The 16,531-nt window shown below is 41.9% G+C and overlaps 2 protein-coding genes across 4 annotated transcripts; both read left to right on the plus strand.

The window, feature by feature from the left end:
• The first annotated feature begins 2,803 nt into the window (after positions 1–2,803).
• On the plus strand, positions 2,804–13,724 carry LOC115148471 (hepatitis A virus cellular receptor 1 homolog). 3 transcript variants are annotated; one of them, XM_029690382.1, is made up of 7 exons: positions 2,804–2,987; positions 3,154–3,498; positions 11,845–11,913; positions 12,127–12,237; positions 12,363–12,433; positions 12,637–12,736; positions 13,046–13,724. In XM_029690382.1, the coding sequence occupies exons 1-7, from the start codon at positions 2,927–2,929 to the stop codon at positions 13,186–13,188; spliced, it is 900 nt and encodes a 299-aa protein (XP_029546242.1). In that variant the 5' UTR covers positions 2,804–2,926; the 3' UTR covers positions 13,189–13,724. The 3 variants fall into 3 exon arrangements, with proteins under 3 accessions (XP_029546242.1, XP_029546241.1, XP_029546240.1); XM_029690381.1 differs by having other exon boundaries at positions 2,805–2,987; positions 11,791–11,913; positions 12,640–12,736; XM_029690380.1 differs by having other exon boundaries at positions 2,807–2,987; positions 11,791–11,913.
• Positions 13,725–14,036: 312 nt separating this feature from the next.
• Positions 14,037–16,450, plus strand: LOC115148473 (T-cell immunoglobulin and mucin domain-containing protein 4). The gene is made up of 7 exons (XM_029690383.1): positions 14,037–14,132; positions 14,249–14,590; positions 14,737–14,811; positions 14,930–14,997; positions 15,102–15,195; positions 15,348–15,384; positions 16,141–16,450. Exons 1-7 carry the CDS (start codon positions 14,084–14,086, stop codon positions 16,307–16,309), a joined length of 834 nt encoding a protein of 277 aa, XP_029546243.1. The 5' UTR covers positions 14,037–14,083; the 3' UTR covers positions 16,310–16,450.
• Positions 16,451–16,531: the final 81 nt, after the last annotated feature.

Raw genomic sequence — 16,531 nt, forward strand, 5'->3', positions numbered from 1 at the left:
CGAAGAATGAGTATACCTGACTCATGCTCACACAGCATGTGTAGTGTGCAACCACTACAGTGCTTCCTGTACATCTCCCTTCTAGACCATGTTTCCCCTGTGAAGAGAGCGTCTCGTCTCACAGTCTGACAAAGAGCAATGGTCAAGAGCAATCATTCCCTTCAATGTTTCTGGTTAATGGTCACAATAGGTTGTACAGAGAATGGAAGTACCCTCTTTTCCTGCTAAAAGCAACAAAATTGAGTGGCTCAAGAGATCAACGATAATAGTCTTTCGCACCAGACTCATAGGCTCTCTTCCTCAGCAGTACTGCTGTTGACAGCAACTACCTCTACACCAACACAAACATGACCTCCCATTTGGTGCCCTTGCTGTTCAGTGCCCCCAAAGAACCTGTAGACCAGGGGTAGGTAACTAGATTCAGCTGCTAGATGATTTTTGTCTAAGTGGATGGTCGGTGGGCCGTAACATAATATAATCATTTGTACACTGCAAATTGAGACATGATCACGTCTCTTTTATTATTTTTGAGAATACTTAGCAACAGATTTTTTTTTTTACCAAAAACTGCTTCGTACTGTAGGGTCGCTAACTCTAAAATAATTGCTTGGCATACAATGGCCTATACAACTTCAATGTACATAATAGAGGGGGGAAGTTCACATGGCAGCCCCAATGTGAAATGACATGCAGTGGTTGGCGTAAAATACACCAGGGCAGCAGACATTTACGCAGCACCATGCTGCACACAGAGTGTTCTACACAGAACCATTCTGTACACAGTAGCTGTGTTTGAATACCCATACTAACATACTGTATACTACATACTATTAGTTAATTTTAGTATAATGAAAACGAACGGTCTCCTTCCAATTGTGTAATAGCGCTTTGCCTGTTTACCGGAAGTTGATGCTGTTGCTATGCAACTTCTTGCTAGCATAGCTAACAAGTTACTAGCTTGACATCTTACAACTTCATTAAAAAATGTCTATTGAGAACGCACAAAGACTATACCACTTAGCTAAGCCAAGAATGACTTGAATAATCAAGTCAATAAACATTGGGTAGTTAGTTAGATAGCATATAGTTAACATACTGACAAGTTCAATGTATTAGTAGCCAACCAACAAGCAACTGCTGTAATGATATGCTATGCGGTGCATAAGGCTAGCGAAGCAAACAAATTGTCAGACAGCATAACGTGTAACGTAATTTATTTGAAAAGTCAATACTTTAATACATTGCTTAACTTTTTTTTTTAACATTTGTCATAATTAGTTGAAGCAATGAATTTGTATCTGCTCTCGTCGGACTTTGGCTGCATATTTTCCAGCATTTATTTCAAATCTGAAAATGTTGTTAAGCCACACTCATTTTCAGAAGAATTTCATTATAGGCCCCAAAAGCACGTACATATTGTCCACTGCTTGTATACTTTGTATTTGGGCTAATGTACTAGGACATACGGCAACTTTTGGTATACTAACTGTATCCATACTATGACTAATTAGCATACTACATACTCAATTTACATCACAGCTAGTGTGTTCTACACAGCACCATGCTGTACACAGACAGTATCATGGTTCCACCTGTCACCAGAGGACGGCAGACACCGTCCTAGAGACATTAACGACACTAAGGTGTGTCCTATTTACTCATTATGATTTCCCTGATGAAAGAGGTGTGTTTTCTGTTGTCCTTTGCTGAAGCTTGAATTGTTTACTGTATGCGGTTGTTTCCTGAGGGAGTTTGAGACTTAGCGTTTGTTGTTTTTTCTAGTGTACTGTGATCCTGTGGCTGCCGTTTATCAGTAAAGTATTATGTTTATCCTTAACAACTGATTCCTCGTCTGGTCTCTTCTCTGCACCTGGGTCCGACCTCACCACGTCACACACAGTGTGTTCTACACTGTGTACATCGTGAAACTATGAGACATGAGATGAATAAGGCACTAGAGGGACATTTACTGTTTGCAACTGATTGTAACACTCTCAATTCCAGTGCAGTTAGACATAAACTTTCGTGACTCATCCGAAACCCCCTCTTAACTTCTTTCTCAGAAACAGGGACCTGGTCCTACTGCTTTTCAGTGACTAGGAAAACAACTGTCCCGTAACAACAGATCTATTCATAGCTAATATACTGAGTCGCTCAGTCTTGATTTGGAATGTGGAACAGCATGCGTAGCGAAGGTATGCTGGGCCTCAGTGTACATGGACAGGGCTTCTGTGTAGCGCTACAGAATTCAGCAAGGCTAAAACCCATGTAGCCTTCTCTAGGTCTGCTCTCCTATTTTAAATCATCACATGGAACGTCTGAGCATATTGGAATAAGTAGATCAGCCACAGTAGACAACGGCTATGAACAGTGTCTCGACTATCTGTGGGATATGTCACACACGCTATCTTCAGAGAAGATTACTCAGATGAAAAGTACAAGCCAAACATTTTATACCTGACATTTCTTTCTATCCTATTCCCACTCCTCCCTGTGTGATCAAATTACAACTCTGCCGTCAAGTTAGAGATAGATTTTGTTCCTGGCTAAGTGTCTAAACAAACTGCAGGTTGAGATATATAAACCACAGAGTTATCATGGGAAATCATCCCTTCACAACGACACTATGAAAGACAGTTATTATGGCATTGCCAAGTTATATTCGTAGGGATGGAGATAAACAAAGAAAATGTTGATTTCTGAAGCGTTGGCCTGTTGTCATGGATTTAAAAAGACAGTCTCACTACTCCCCCTGGTGTGTGAATGCTGACATCCCTGGCAAGGCTTGTGGGCGGTGGTAGAGAAGTGGTGTGGTATTTGAGGTTGATTGACACACAGTCTGTTTAAAGCCATCCATTATACATTCAGTTAAAAAAGGGAAGTAGTGCTAGACAGTGAGACAAAACTGATAGTCTGTCTGGTTTCGATGAACACAACGAAAATGCTGTCTACACTTCATACCCTTATCACAGTCTCTCTGTTGGCATTTAAGTCCTGCCTGTCTTAATCTCTGTAAACCATGAACCTCAGTCAGGTAAAACGAATCAATCAAAAACTTAAGGAAATGTCTAACGCATTCTTCTGTTTGTCCGAGACTGGCGCACTATTGAGGTCCCACTAATGTGTCCGCGATTGTGTTTTTGTTGCCTGCAGTGTGTGATGGCGTCATGGAGACAGTGGTTGGTGTTGCAGGTAGGACGGTATCGCTGACCTGCAGGTATGACCTCGCTACCCTGGGTCTGACAGAGGTGTGCTGGGGGAGAGGAGCACAGCCGTCTCTCTTCGGCTGTGAGAACACAGTCATTGCTACTAATGGAGTAGAGGTGACCTACAGGAGGTCCTACAGACACAGGTTACCAGGGAAGCTTCAGAGTGGAGATGTCTCTCTCACTATCTACAACGTCGGAGAGGGAGACTCTGGGTTCTACCACTGCCGTGTGGCGCTATCAGGACTGTTCAACGACCGGACGCAAACCGTTCATTTAATTGTTCGACAAGGTGAGAATATACAACTGTTATCATGAATACAAAGGTTAGGGCTGGGAATTGTCAGGGACCTCACGATGATACACTACATGGCCATGGGTATGTGGACAACTGCTCGTCAAACATCTCATTCCTAAATCATGGGCATTAATATGGAGTTGGTCCCCACTTTGCTGCTATTACAGCCTCTACTGTTTTTGGGAAGGCTTTCCACTAGATGTTGGAACATTGCTGCGGGGACTTGCTTCCATTCAGCTACGAGCATTAGTGAGGTTGGGCACTGATTTTGGGCAATTAGGCCTGGCTCACAGTTGGCGTTCCAATTAATCCCAAAGGTATTCGATGGGGTTGAGGTCAGGGCTCTGTGCAGGCCAGTCAAGTTCTTCCACAATTTGACAAACCATTTCTGTATGGACCTCACTTTGTGCACAGGGGCATTGTCATGCTGAAACAGGAAACGACCTTCCCCAAACTGTTGCCACAAGGTGGAAGCACCGAATCGTCTAAAATGTCATTGTATACTGTAGCATTCAGATTTCCCTTCACTGGAACTAAGGGGCCTAACAGAAACCATAAAAAACAGCCCCAGACCATTATTCCTCCTCCACCAAACTTTACAGTTGGCACTATGCATTTAGGCAGGTAGCGTTCTCCTGGCATCCACCAAACCCAGATCGTCCGTCGGGCTGCCAGATGGTGAAGCGTGATTTATCACTCCAGAGAACATGTTTCCACTGCTCCAAAGTCCAATGGCATCAAGCTTTACACCACTCCAGCCGACGCTTGGCATTGCGCATGGTGATCTTAGGCTTGTGTGCGGCTGCCTGGCCATGGAAACCCATTTCATGAAGCTCCCGACTAACAGTTATTGTGCTGATGTTGCTTCCAGTTTGGAACTCGGTAGTGAGTGATGCAAACGAGGACAGACAATTTTTACACGCTATGCGCTTCAGCACTCGGCTGTGCCATTTGAGGAGGTTGTGCGGCCTACTACTTTGCGGCTGAGTCGTTGTTGCTCCTAGACGCTTCCACTTCAAAATAACAGCACTTAGTTGCCTGTGGCAACTCTAGCAGGGTAGAAATTTGACAAACTGCCGTGTCGGAAAGGTGGCATCCTATGACGGTGCCACGTTGAAAGTCACTGAGCTCTTAATTACGGGCCATTCTATTGCCAATGTTTGTCTATGGAGATTGCATGGCTGTGTGCTCGATTCTATACACCTGTCAGCAATGAGGGTGACTGAAGTAGCCGAATCCACTCATTTGAAGGGGTGTCCACATATTTTTTACCATGTAGTGTACTTAGGTGCCAATATGATATGTATTCAGATTCTCACGATTCTATATGTATTATGATTCGATACTGTGATTTTATTGCGATTTGATGTTCCAAACATATTGCTCAACACAGAGTGCATTTGGAAAGTATTCAGACCCCTTGATTTTTTCCACATTTTGTTACGTTACAGCCTTATTCTAAAATGGATTAAATAGTTTTTTGTCTTATATTATCTCCAATGTATCGTCCATGTAAAAAACCTGTCTGATTACAATGAATAATATCTGACAATACTTTTTCAATTCTATGCGCAAAGCATTTTGCTAGGATTTTTGCATCACAACACTGAAGCGTAAGAGGTCTCCAATTTTTTAAATGATCTGGATCTTTATATATACACCATTTGGGTCCTGTTTCAGTAATAATGATATCAAACCTTCTTGTTGGGTGTCTGAAAATCTACCATTTATATAGGAGTGGTTAAAACATGTACTAATAATGGTCCTCTGAGTATATGAAAAAGTATTGTATACTTCCACTGGTATGCCATTCAGCCCTGGAGTTTTCCCATCCTTAAAGGCGCCAATTGCATCAAGTAGTTCCTCTGTAATTTGGCCTTCACATGAGTCCTTCTGTACAGATGTTAATTTTACATTATTATTAGGAAAAGAATCCATACAATTAGTTTCAGTTAGTGGAGATGGAGGAGTATTTTACTTCCTCTTTCAAAATATCATTCGGTGAATCATGCGTGACTCCAAGAAATTGGTAGCATTTCTATATTGAAGATTGAAAAATAATTTGGTGCATTTTCCTTCATATTCCATCCAGTTCGCTTTATTTTTATAATATATTACACTGGATCTTTCTTGAATAAGTTCCTCCATTTCTTTTTGTTTTTCCTCTAACTTATTCTGTGCCTTTATGGTACAGTTTTTATTGCCATCTAACTGTACTGCTAGTCCTTCAATTTCCTTTATTAACATGGACTCTTTTGATCTAAATTGCTTTTGTTTTAGAGATGAGTACTGAATTGCATGGCCTCTAAAGGCACACTTAAAGGCGTCCCATACAATAAGGGGATCTGCTGTACCTATGTTATGTCTGAAAAAGTCAGTTATAAATTCTTATGCCCTAGTTCTAAACAATTTATCATCTAGTAGGCTTTGATTATATTTCCAGTATTCTCGCCCACGTGGAAATTCTGTAAGAGTAATATATATGCCAATTATGTGATAATCCGACCGCATTCTGTCCCCTATCAACACTTTTTTACCTTTTGGTGCCAGAGAGAATGACATAAGAAGTTGATTGAGCCTCCGCCATGTATATCTCACTAGGTCAGGGTATTTAAGTCTCCATATATCCACTAATTCCAATATATCCATGACACTCATGATTTCCTTAAGTGCCTGAGGGTGATAGTTTGTAGTGTGATTTCCTTTCTGGTCCATAGAGGTATTTAAGACCATATTAATATCTCCCACCATAATAATAGAGTCTAGTGTTGCTTGTAGAGTTGATAAATTCTTATATATATTTTCAAAGAAGCTTGGATCATCATTATTTGGACCGTATAGGTTAATAAGGCATATATGTTTATTGTCCAATAACATATTTAAAATAATCCATCTACCTTGATGATCTGTTTGGACAATTTGCACATTTGGATCAAAATTACTGTTAATTAAAACCATCACCCCTTTTGAATTTCTTTGCCCCATGGGAGAAATATATTTCACCCCCCCAGTCCTTTTCCACAAAACTTCATCTAAAATTGTTGAATGGGTTTCCTATAAACAATAGATACTATATTCCTTCTCTTTTAGCCAGGTAAATACTGATCGCCTTTTCTTATCTGCTAGGCCATTACAATAATAACTGGCTATACTTACTTCACCACTTACCATAATGAGACACAACTTTCAATTTTATTTATCTAAATATATGTTTGTAAACGTACCATTAAAAAGTAACATGATGATTGAGCATCTATATAGCTGTACCATGATATTTGCATTGCTACTAAGTAAACCTCCAATTGGTCCCTACTATTCCACCCGCTAAAAGCCTTCCTCATGCCTAGTTGGGTTGTCATCCCAATGCCCGGCAGACCACCCCCGATCCCCCGTATCCCATAGCCCGGAACAATCTGGGATCCATCCTTCGAAAAGAGCACACAGTGCCATTTACAGAACAGAAGTAGATCAACTGCCAAATGCATTTTCAACGCCCTAACCTCGATTTGTATTATATATTGCCATCAATATATATATATATTTTAAGAATCCTGTTTCTGTCACAGCTGTCGTGGAAGAGAGAATGGGACCAAGGCGCAGCGGGTTGCGTGCTCAACATATTTATTAAATAAAATGAGAACACCACGGAAAACCAATAAACACACTAACGACAGGCACAGAGACGCAGGCTCAACAAAAGCAGTGCTCTCAAACAACTACCCACAAGTGACAAACAAAACACACACCTATTTATAGGACTCCCAATCAGAGGCAACTAGAAACACCTGCCTCCAATTGAGAGTCCAGCACCCAACCTACACATAGAAAACTACCCTAGAACATACACATAGAAATACAAACATAGACCAGTGACCAAAAAACCCCGTAATACATAAATAAACTACCCTCTGCCACGTCCTGACCAAACTACAATAACAAAATATCCTCTATACTGGTCAGGACGTGACAGTTTCTTATTTTCCATAATTAGTTATTAATATTTGTAGTAATGTAGGCAATTTATGAAAAGGATTTTACCTCTCACCAGTCTCGCCATTATCAAAATTACATTATTACAAGCAATTATTATATTAGCAAACAATTGTTGTGAATCATCCTCTATTGTCCCTAACATCTTTTACTCCTTCGCAACAGTTGTGGGATACACACATACACCCACACACACACTCATGCACACTCAACCCTTTCCCCCCACACAACCATAGGCTCACATTCTCAACAGTTGCACCATCCCAGAGCCCAACTCAAGAAAGGTCTTGATTTACAAATGCATTTACAGTTGCAGCCATATGAGAAGATGATGGAGGTCAAATGTACACCTTTTCCCTGAAACACCCACAACACGATCCCCGTATTGGCCCCGTATTGCCCAGATGTATAAAGAATTGTGTCGTCTGCATAGAGGTGGATCAGAGAATCACCAGCAGCAAGAGCGACATCATTGATATATACAGAGAAAAGAGTCGGCCCGATAATTGAACCCTGTGACTCCCCCATAGAGACTGCCAGAGGTCCAGGCAACAGTCCCTCTGATTTGACACACTGAACTCTATCTGAGAAGTATTTGGTGAACCAGGCGAGGCAGTCATTTGAGAAACCAGGGCTGTTGAGTCTGCCAATAAGAATGCGGTGATTGACAGAGTCGAAAGCCTTGGCCAGGTCGATGAAGACGGCTGCACAGTACTGTCTTTTATCGATGGCGGTTATGATATCGTTTAGGACCTTGAGCGTGGCTGAGGTGCACCCATGACCAGCTCGGAAACCAGATTGGATAGTGGAGAAGGTACGATGGGATTCGAAATGGTCGGTGATCTGTTTGTTAACTTGGCTTTCGAAGATTTTAGAAAGGCAGGGCAGGATGGATATAGGTCTAACAGTCTGGGTCTAGAATGTCTCCCCCTTTGAAGAGGGGGAGGATCGCGGCAGATTTCCAATCTTTGGGGATCTCAGACAATACGAAAGAGAGGTTGAACAGGCCAGTAATAGGGGTTGCAACAATATCGGCGCATAATTTTAGAAAGAGAGAGTCCAGGTTGTCTAGCCCAGCTGATTTGTAGGGATCCATATTTTGTAGCTCTTTCAGAACATCAGCTGTCTGGATTTGGGTGAAGGAGAAGCGGGGGGCTTGGGCAAGTTGCTGCAGGGGGTCCTGAGTTGTTGGCCGGGGTAGGGGTAGCCAGGTGGAAAGCATGGCCAGCCGTAGAAAAATGCTTATTGAAATTATCGATTATCGTAGATTTATCGGTGGTGACACTGTTTCCTAGCCTCAGTGCAGTGGGCAGCTGGGAGGAGGTGCTCTTATTCTCCATGGACTTTAGTGTCCCAAAACTGACTTCCCTGAAAAGTTGCATATCGCCGGGGCTATTCGATGCTAATGCAGAACGCCACAGGATGTTTGTGCTGGTCAAGGGCAGTCAAGTCTGAAGTGAACCAAGGGCTATATCTGTTTTTAGTTCTACATTTTTTGAATGGGGCATGCTTATTTAAGATGGTGAGGAAAGCACTTTTAAAGAGCAACCAGGCATCCTCTACTGACGGGATGAGGTCAATAACATTCCAGGATACACGGGCCAGGTTGATTAGAAAGGCCTGCTCGATGAAGTGTTTTAGGGAGCGTTTGACAGTGATGAGGGGTGGTCATTTGACCGCGGAACATTACTCACGCATGCAGGCAATGAGGCAGTGATCACTGAGATCCTGGTTGAAGACAGCAGAGGTGTATTTAGAAGGCAAGTTGGTCAGGATGATATCTAAGAGGGTGCCCATGGTTACGGATTTAGGATTGTACCTGGTAGGTTCCTTAATAATTTGTGTGAGATTGAGGGCATCTAGCTTAGATTGTAGGATGGCCGAGGTGTTAAGCATATCCCAGTTTAGGTCACCTAACAGTACGAACTCTGAAGATAGACGGGGGGGCAATCAATTCACATATGGTTTCCAGGGCACAGCTGGGGGCTGAAGGGAGTCTATAACAAGCGGCAACGGTGAGAGACTTGTTTCTGGAAAGATGGATTTTTAAAAGTAGAAGCTCAAATTGTTTGGGCACAGACCTGGATAGTTTGACAGAACTCTGCAGGCTATCTCTGCAGTAGATTGCAACTCCTGCCCCTTTCACAGTTCTATCTTGTCAGAAGATGTTATAGTTAGGGATGGAAATTTCTGGATTTTTGGTGGCCTTCCTAAGCCATGATTCAGACACGGCTAGGACATCAAGATTTGGGGAGTGTGCTAAAGCAGTGAATTAAACAATCTTAGGGAGGAGGCTTCTCATGTTAACATGCATGAAACCAAGGCATTTACGGTTACAGAAGTCAACAAATGAGAGCGCCTGGGGAATGGGAGTGGTGCTGGGGGCTGCAGGGCCTGAGTTAACCTCTACATCACCAGAGGAACAGAGGAGAAGGAGGATAAGGGTACGGCTAAAGGCTATAAGAACTAGTCGTCTAGTGCGTTTGGAACAGAGAGTAAAAGGAGCAGATTTCTGGGCACGGAAGAATAGATTCAAGGCATAATGTACAGACAAGGGTATGGTAGGATGTGAGTACAGTGGAGTTAAACCTAGACATTGAGTGACGAAGAGAGAGGTTTTGTCTCTAGAAGCACCAGGTAAGCCAGGTGAGGTCACCGCATGTGTGGGGTTGGAACAAAAGGGCTATCTAAGGCATATTGGACAGGGCTAGGGGCTCTACAATGAAATAAGCCAATAATCCCAAACCAAAACAGCAATAGACAAGGCATACTGACATTAGGGAGAGGCATGTTTAGACGAGTGATCATAAGGTCCAAAGAGTAGCACTAGATGAGTCTGGGAGCCAATTCCGTAGTCGCTGCTACACTAGGCGAGCTGGAGACTCAGAGATTCAGACAGCTAGCAGGCCGGGGCTAGCAGATGGGCATCTGGCGACGTCGCAACAGAAGAGCCTGTTGAAACCACCTTGGACGGTTATGTCGGCAGACCAGTCGTGATAGATCTGCGGGGCGCCGTGTCGGCAGTAAAGGGTCCAAGCCTTTTGTAGCCCAAGAATTGGATGGTGGATCTCTTTGGCTAGCCGAGAGATGGGCCTAGCTCCAGGCTAGCTCCAGGCTAACTGGTGCTTGCTTCAGGACAGAGAAGTTAGCCAGGAGTAGCCACTCGGATAGCAGCTAGCTAGCTGTGATTATCCGGTGTAAAGGTTCAGAGCTTGCGGTAGGAATCCGGAGATGTGGTAGAGAAAAAGCAGTCCGATATGCTCTGAGTTGATATCGCACTGTGCAGACTGGCAGGAATTGACCGGGTTGAGGCTGGCTGATGTCCGAGTTTACGGTTAGGACCGCTAGCAGTGGCTAACTGACTACTAGCTAGTAGCTAGTTAGCTGGCTAGCTTCTGATCGGGGTTCCGGTTCTAAAGTATAAAAATAGCAGATCTGTACCACATTGGGTGAGGCGGGTTGCAGGAGAGTATATTCAGTCCGTAGATGGAAAGTGAGATTAAAATATATACATAAGAAATTAAAATACATACAAAGAAAACTATATAAACATGTTACAGGACGGGACAAGACAAATACACGCCATCTTGGTGTAGATACACACGTCTGACTGCTACGCCATCTCTGTTCCTCTGGTGATGTAGAGGTTAACCCAGGCCCTGCAGCCCCCTTCGACCTCAACCCAGTTGAGATGGTTTGGGATGAGGTGGACTGCAGAGTGAAGGATAAGCAGCCAACAAGTGCTCAGCATATGTGGGAACTCCTTCAAGATTGTTGGAAAAGCATTCCAGGTGAAGATGGTTGAGAGAATGCCAAGAGTGTGCAAGCTGTCATCAAGGCAAAGGGTGGCTACTTTGAAGAATCTCAAATATAAAATATATTTAGATTTGTTTAACACTTTTTTGGTTACTACATTATTCCATATATGTTATTTCATAGTTTTGATGTCTTCACTATTATTCTGCAATGTAGAAATTAGTAAAAATAAAGAAAAACCCTTGAAGGAGTAGGCGTGCCCAAACTTTTGACTGGTACTGTAACATCAATAATATACCGATATGTAACTGTATTGATTTTCCTCCCCATCACAAATAGTGTGGCTTCTGTTTAATTGACGCATAAATCATGAATGATTATTCTGTTGCAATAAGGGCCGTCGCTACTATGCAAAATGTGCACTTTTTCTAGAAACAACAAGCCTATAAAAACCATAGTTAGAATTTTGAAACTGTGTGTAATGTCACCTTATTTAACGTGTTTTTAAATAGAAATCAATGTTGTTGTTTACTCCTGTAGCACCTGTCGTACCAACTGTCATCCCAACTGTCGTACCAACTGTCATCCCAACAGTACCAGCCCAACTCCTGCCCATCACAGACACACCTGGGTCCTCTGTTATTCCGGAAAATAACAGACAAGGTATGTTTTGTCTGTCACTGTCTTTAACATAACCTCGTGTTTCTCCTTATAGTTTGAAGTTTCCTTCAATGTGTTAGACTATATGTTTGAAAACAAAAAAATATCCCATAAAATCTATGCTTTCATTTCTAACACCTTTTGTCACAACTGCCCCAGCAGTGTTGTGTTTTTAAACAGAAATATATGTTGTGTTTTTTTTTTTTACTCCTTTAGCACTTGTCGTACCAACTGTCATCCCAACTATTGCCCCAACCGCGACAGAACAACCACTGCCCATCACAGAAACATCAGTGTCCCCTTACACACCAGTGAAGAGCAGAGAAGGTATCTGATATCAACACCAACACTGAATACGTTTGATAAACCTGTATTGCACATGAAGATCAGAAAAAGTAATTGATGCTACAGTTAGTCAAGGTTTGAGATGTCGGCATCTTTTTTCTTACTAGGTGAGCAAGGTCCTGATATCCTTTATGACTGCACTACAGGCCCAATAATAGGTCTTGTCAAGGGAATTAAGGTACAGTACTACTGGATATGAAGCATATGATATCCAAAATGTCCCTAAGCTACATACAACCAGAATATTGTACATAAAAACCTAAATGCCTTATGAGCTTTGATGTAGCAAAATGCAAATCTAACGCAAATACTTCAACATTTCTCTTTCAACTTTGTCTTTAATCACTGTGCCTGAAACAAAACTATGACTGTAACCCACAGCAGAAAATGGCATCTCCATCTCTGGAAAGCTACATAGGACACACTGTCCGAGTGGGAGCAATCGCCTTCATCCCTGGTCTGATCCTAGCAGTTCTTCTTCGTGAGTGGTGGAGCAGTCACAGCAATTACATTTCTTTCATCAATCACGACACGAATATAATACTTGTCTTGTTCTATCAGGGCATTAGCTTAATCAGTGCGTTGCAACTGTCTGTTCTCGATCCTATCGTACCAATCCTTTGTTCAGGGGCTAATAATGTCAGAGAAGAATTTAGCTGCTTAAACAGTCTGCCTCTCAAAGTGGATGTGAAAGTGGTGACTCCCGTTATTTCTGCATAGTGTGCATTAAAAGTCTGTCTGTGCCCCCCCCCCCCCCCCCTCTTTCCATAAACTGCCACTGTGCATCTAGGTCTGAGACGGTCCAGAAATAGCCGAGTCAGAGGAGAACCTGACAGTTCCTCCAGTGTCATTAGGAGGAACCCTAGAGTGGAAATACCCCTCAGTCACCATGATACAGATGCCTGGATCTATGATGCTCCTACAGATGTATAGACTCATCAAAACACATGATCATGTATACTATTTCACTCAATAATTCATTAAGTATTGAGAGAACTAAAGCAATTTAGCGTAGGCATTCTCAGTTCCTCAGTTTTTCAACAAGTCGTGACATTGCTAATATAGGACCACTCATAAGAGGTTACTTAACACTGAGTTGCACCCCCCCCACACCTTTACTTAACACTGAGTTGCACCCCCCCCCACCTATACTATACCCTGTTTAAAGGCACTTACATTTTTTTGTCTTGCCCATTCACCCTCTGAATGACACACATACATAATCCATGTCTCAAGGCTTAAAAATCCTCTTTCAACCTGTCTCCTCCCCTTCATATATACCGATTGAAGTGGATTTAACAAGTGACATTAATTAGGGATTATTGCTTTCAGCTCGATTCACCTGGTCAGTCTGTCATGGCAAGAGCAGGATTTTTTTAATGTTTTGTATACTCTAGCTATGTTATCTATCCATGTTTTTTTTGTGATGAGGTGTAATTGAAAAGATAAATAAATACCACTCAAGAGAAGGTTTGTTGCCTTGAGTCTTGATTCTACACTACATAACATTAAATGCAACCTCCCACAGAATTGACATGAGCAAATGGTTTTGGTTTTAATTTCTTTTCAATGAAGAACTATGTGAACTTTCCAAAAACCTGTGCAGTTCTCTGTGTTATATTATTTGGATGTGTAGCCTCCCCAAAAAATAACCACACTGACCATCACTGCCTTTTTGAGTGCAACGGAAACATCTGAAAGCAGATGTCAAGTAGATAAAGTCATGTGCTCAGGAGGTTAGACTTTATGAAAGAGAGAGAGTTCAGATGACTGTGCATATATGCAGTTGGTGTTTGAATGGCGAAGGGTGAAGTGATATGACCCTATCATGGAGACTCACTGTGTTTTAGGCTGGTTTCTCCTCTGTCTACTTTTAGGTAAGTGATGCACGATGGTACCATCTCTTTTAGGCTGGTTATTTACTTGATAATAAGTGAATTAATGATTGACAACTGAAAGTATCTCTGTCCTCCTCTACCTCCCTCTTTTCTAGTCAGTGAATGCATTGCCCTAAAAGTCATTGGTATTGAGGGCCAGAATATCACTCTGCCATGTAAATATAACACCAAAAACCATGGTGTATCAGCCATATGTTGGGGGAGAGGAGCCATACCGAACTCTGGTTGTTACGAGGAAATCATCTCATCTGATGGCACTAAAGTGATATGGAGATCTTCGGTTAGATATCATTTATTCGGTGAGCTGAAGACAGGGGATGTCTCTCTAACCATCTTCAATGTCACTGAAAAAGACTCTGGACAATATGGCTGTCGTGTGCATGTTTACGGATTGTGGAATGATGAGAAATATCATGTCAACTTGAACATTGAGAAAGGTAAGAAATGCACAACATGCTATGATATACAGTAACTTGATGCTTTACAGGTGATCATTGTCAGCCTAATGAGTGATATTATGATTTCTTAGCGTCTATACTTTTACAAGCTGAGCAGTTAGTATTGTATTGCTTTCTGATTTCAGCACCTGTCCCGACAACATCTCAGGCACCTGCTAATGTGACCATAACTCAACAGACCATGGACAGCCACACACACTGTAGGGAACACAGAGCACAGAAAAACATCAGTCCATCAAAATCATACTTTTATATAGTTTATATTACAGCATTATTCTTACATCTGAAAATAAAACCTATAAATTCCTCACTGTGTAGGTCGTGTGACCACAAATCCCATAGAGTATTCTGACACATCCACGCCACCTTACAGCGAATCCATTTTGGTATGCATAGTTCCACACTGCAAATTCTGGCAAATAAGAAATCCAACTGTGTGATCTGGTACTGTAGTGAGATGTCGTTTTAACTGAATCTGTGATGTTAACAGGAACAGATGACAGGCCATAAGCTGCCTGTGATCCTGGTGTCCATTCTACTGGTTCTGACAGGCGTGGTGATTGTGTCTGTGCTTGTTGTCTTGAGTAAGTACACACATCTCTACATTTGCATGCATAATAAGTACTAATTCTCGTGAATATATCCCTAATGGTGTTGACAGTGTTACAAGAAGCAATAGTTTGCTATTTATGTTTTTCTGAATACTTGAACACAGTCTTTGTTAACGTAATTACAGGAAAGCGATGGAAAACAATTGCTACGGCAGTCCAAATGTAAGTATGCTAATCATGACTATACCTCTTCCAACTGACAGAGTAGATGAAATACCACAATATGCCAATAGAATAACTGAGTCGAAGTGAAATGTCCTTCCATGAGACATGTGTGCCTAATTAGCAAAAACATTATGGCAACTGATCTGAGGTAATACTGAAACTATGACTAATGAAACCCAAGAACACAACACTCTGAGGAAGTGAAACAACAGGGCTTCTTCTGAACACTCATGTGAACATCTTGGTACTCTTGTCTGTGTCATTAAGAAATATGACTTGAGATGACCAAACTGGCCAGTAGGTCATTGCTTTTAGAATCTAATAAACATTACACATACAGTATTCTCCAGGCTGTGTCACAACCAGCTGTGATTAGGAGTCCGACAGTGCAGCGCACAATTGGCCCAACGTCGTCCAGGTTAGGGTTTGCCCGGGGTAGGCCGTCATTGTAAATAAGAATTTGTTCTTAAGTTCTTAACTGACTTGCCTAGTTAAATAATGGTTAAATAAAAAAAATACAAAATAAAAACATCTCAATAGTCGCAATAGTCGCAATGCAGAGCAAAATAAGTATCTAAAATCAATACAAACTTTATTTGCTATGTCAGCTTGTACACTAAAACTCAAACTTTTCTCAGCATTAATTCATCTGGATTGGAAAAATCACTAGAGTGGAACTAAGCAATATAATGCAGTCAATAAAAGCATGCATGTCTCCCTTGGCTGTGTATTTACAGTTCTTTCCTTTATCAGACCAGAGCACTCTGGCAGCACAGTCCTGTACAGCAACTCAGAGTCCAGCTTGGGTGTGCATACTCGAGAGATGGCGGTGGAGAACATCTATCAAATAGATGACAACGAGAGAGACGATTATGAGTGCCCCCGACAAAGCATGGACACGTCACCACAGTCATGCTGTTAACACTGTGAGGTGCATAGCACGGTAGCTCTGTGTTACAGGGCTGAGTCTGAACTTATAGGCTAATGATTCAACCGGACAAGACAAGCTTCAACAACATCAGATGTTTTTTGGTGATAAATGAGTAAAACTTTACTTGATTTGTATTTTTGAAATGTTTGTTTGAAAGGAAAGGCTCAATAATGTGGCTATCTATGTGTATTCAGCCCTAACAGTGTAGGTTTC

This window comes from Salmo trutta, chromosome 15, assembly GCF_901001165.1.
Source record: "Salmo trutta chromosome 15, fSalTru1.1, whole genome shotgun sequence".
NCBI lineage: Eukaryota > Metazoa > Chordata > Actinopteri > Salmoniformes > Salmonidae > Salmo > Salmo trutta.

Coding starts and splice junctions, on each gene's coding strand:
- LOC115148471 (XM_029690380.1), top strand. CDS start 2,927: ATGAACACAACGAAAATGCTGTCTACACTTCATACCCTTATCACAGTC. Junction 11,914..12,126: donor TCCGGAAAATAACAGACAAG/GTATGTTTTGTC, acceptor TTACTCCTTTAG/CACTTGTCGTACCAACTGTC. Junction 12,737..13,045: donor GATCCTAGCAGTTCTTCTTC/GTGAGTGGTGGA, acceptor CTGTGCATCTAG/GTCTGAGACGGTCCAGAAAT.
- LOC115148473 (XM_029690383.1), top strand. CDS start 14,084: ATGGAGACTCACTGTGTTTTAGGCTGGTTTCTCCTCTGTCTACTTTTA. Junction 14,812..14,929: donor CATGGACAGCCACACACACT/GTAGGGAACACA, acceptor CTCACTGTGTAG/GTCGTGTGACCACAAATCCC. Junction 14,998..15,101: donor CTTACAGCGAATCCATTTTG/GTATGCATAGTT, acceptor TGATGTTAACAG/GAACAGATGACAGGCCATAA.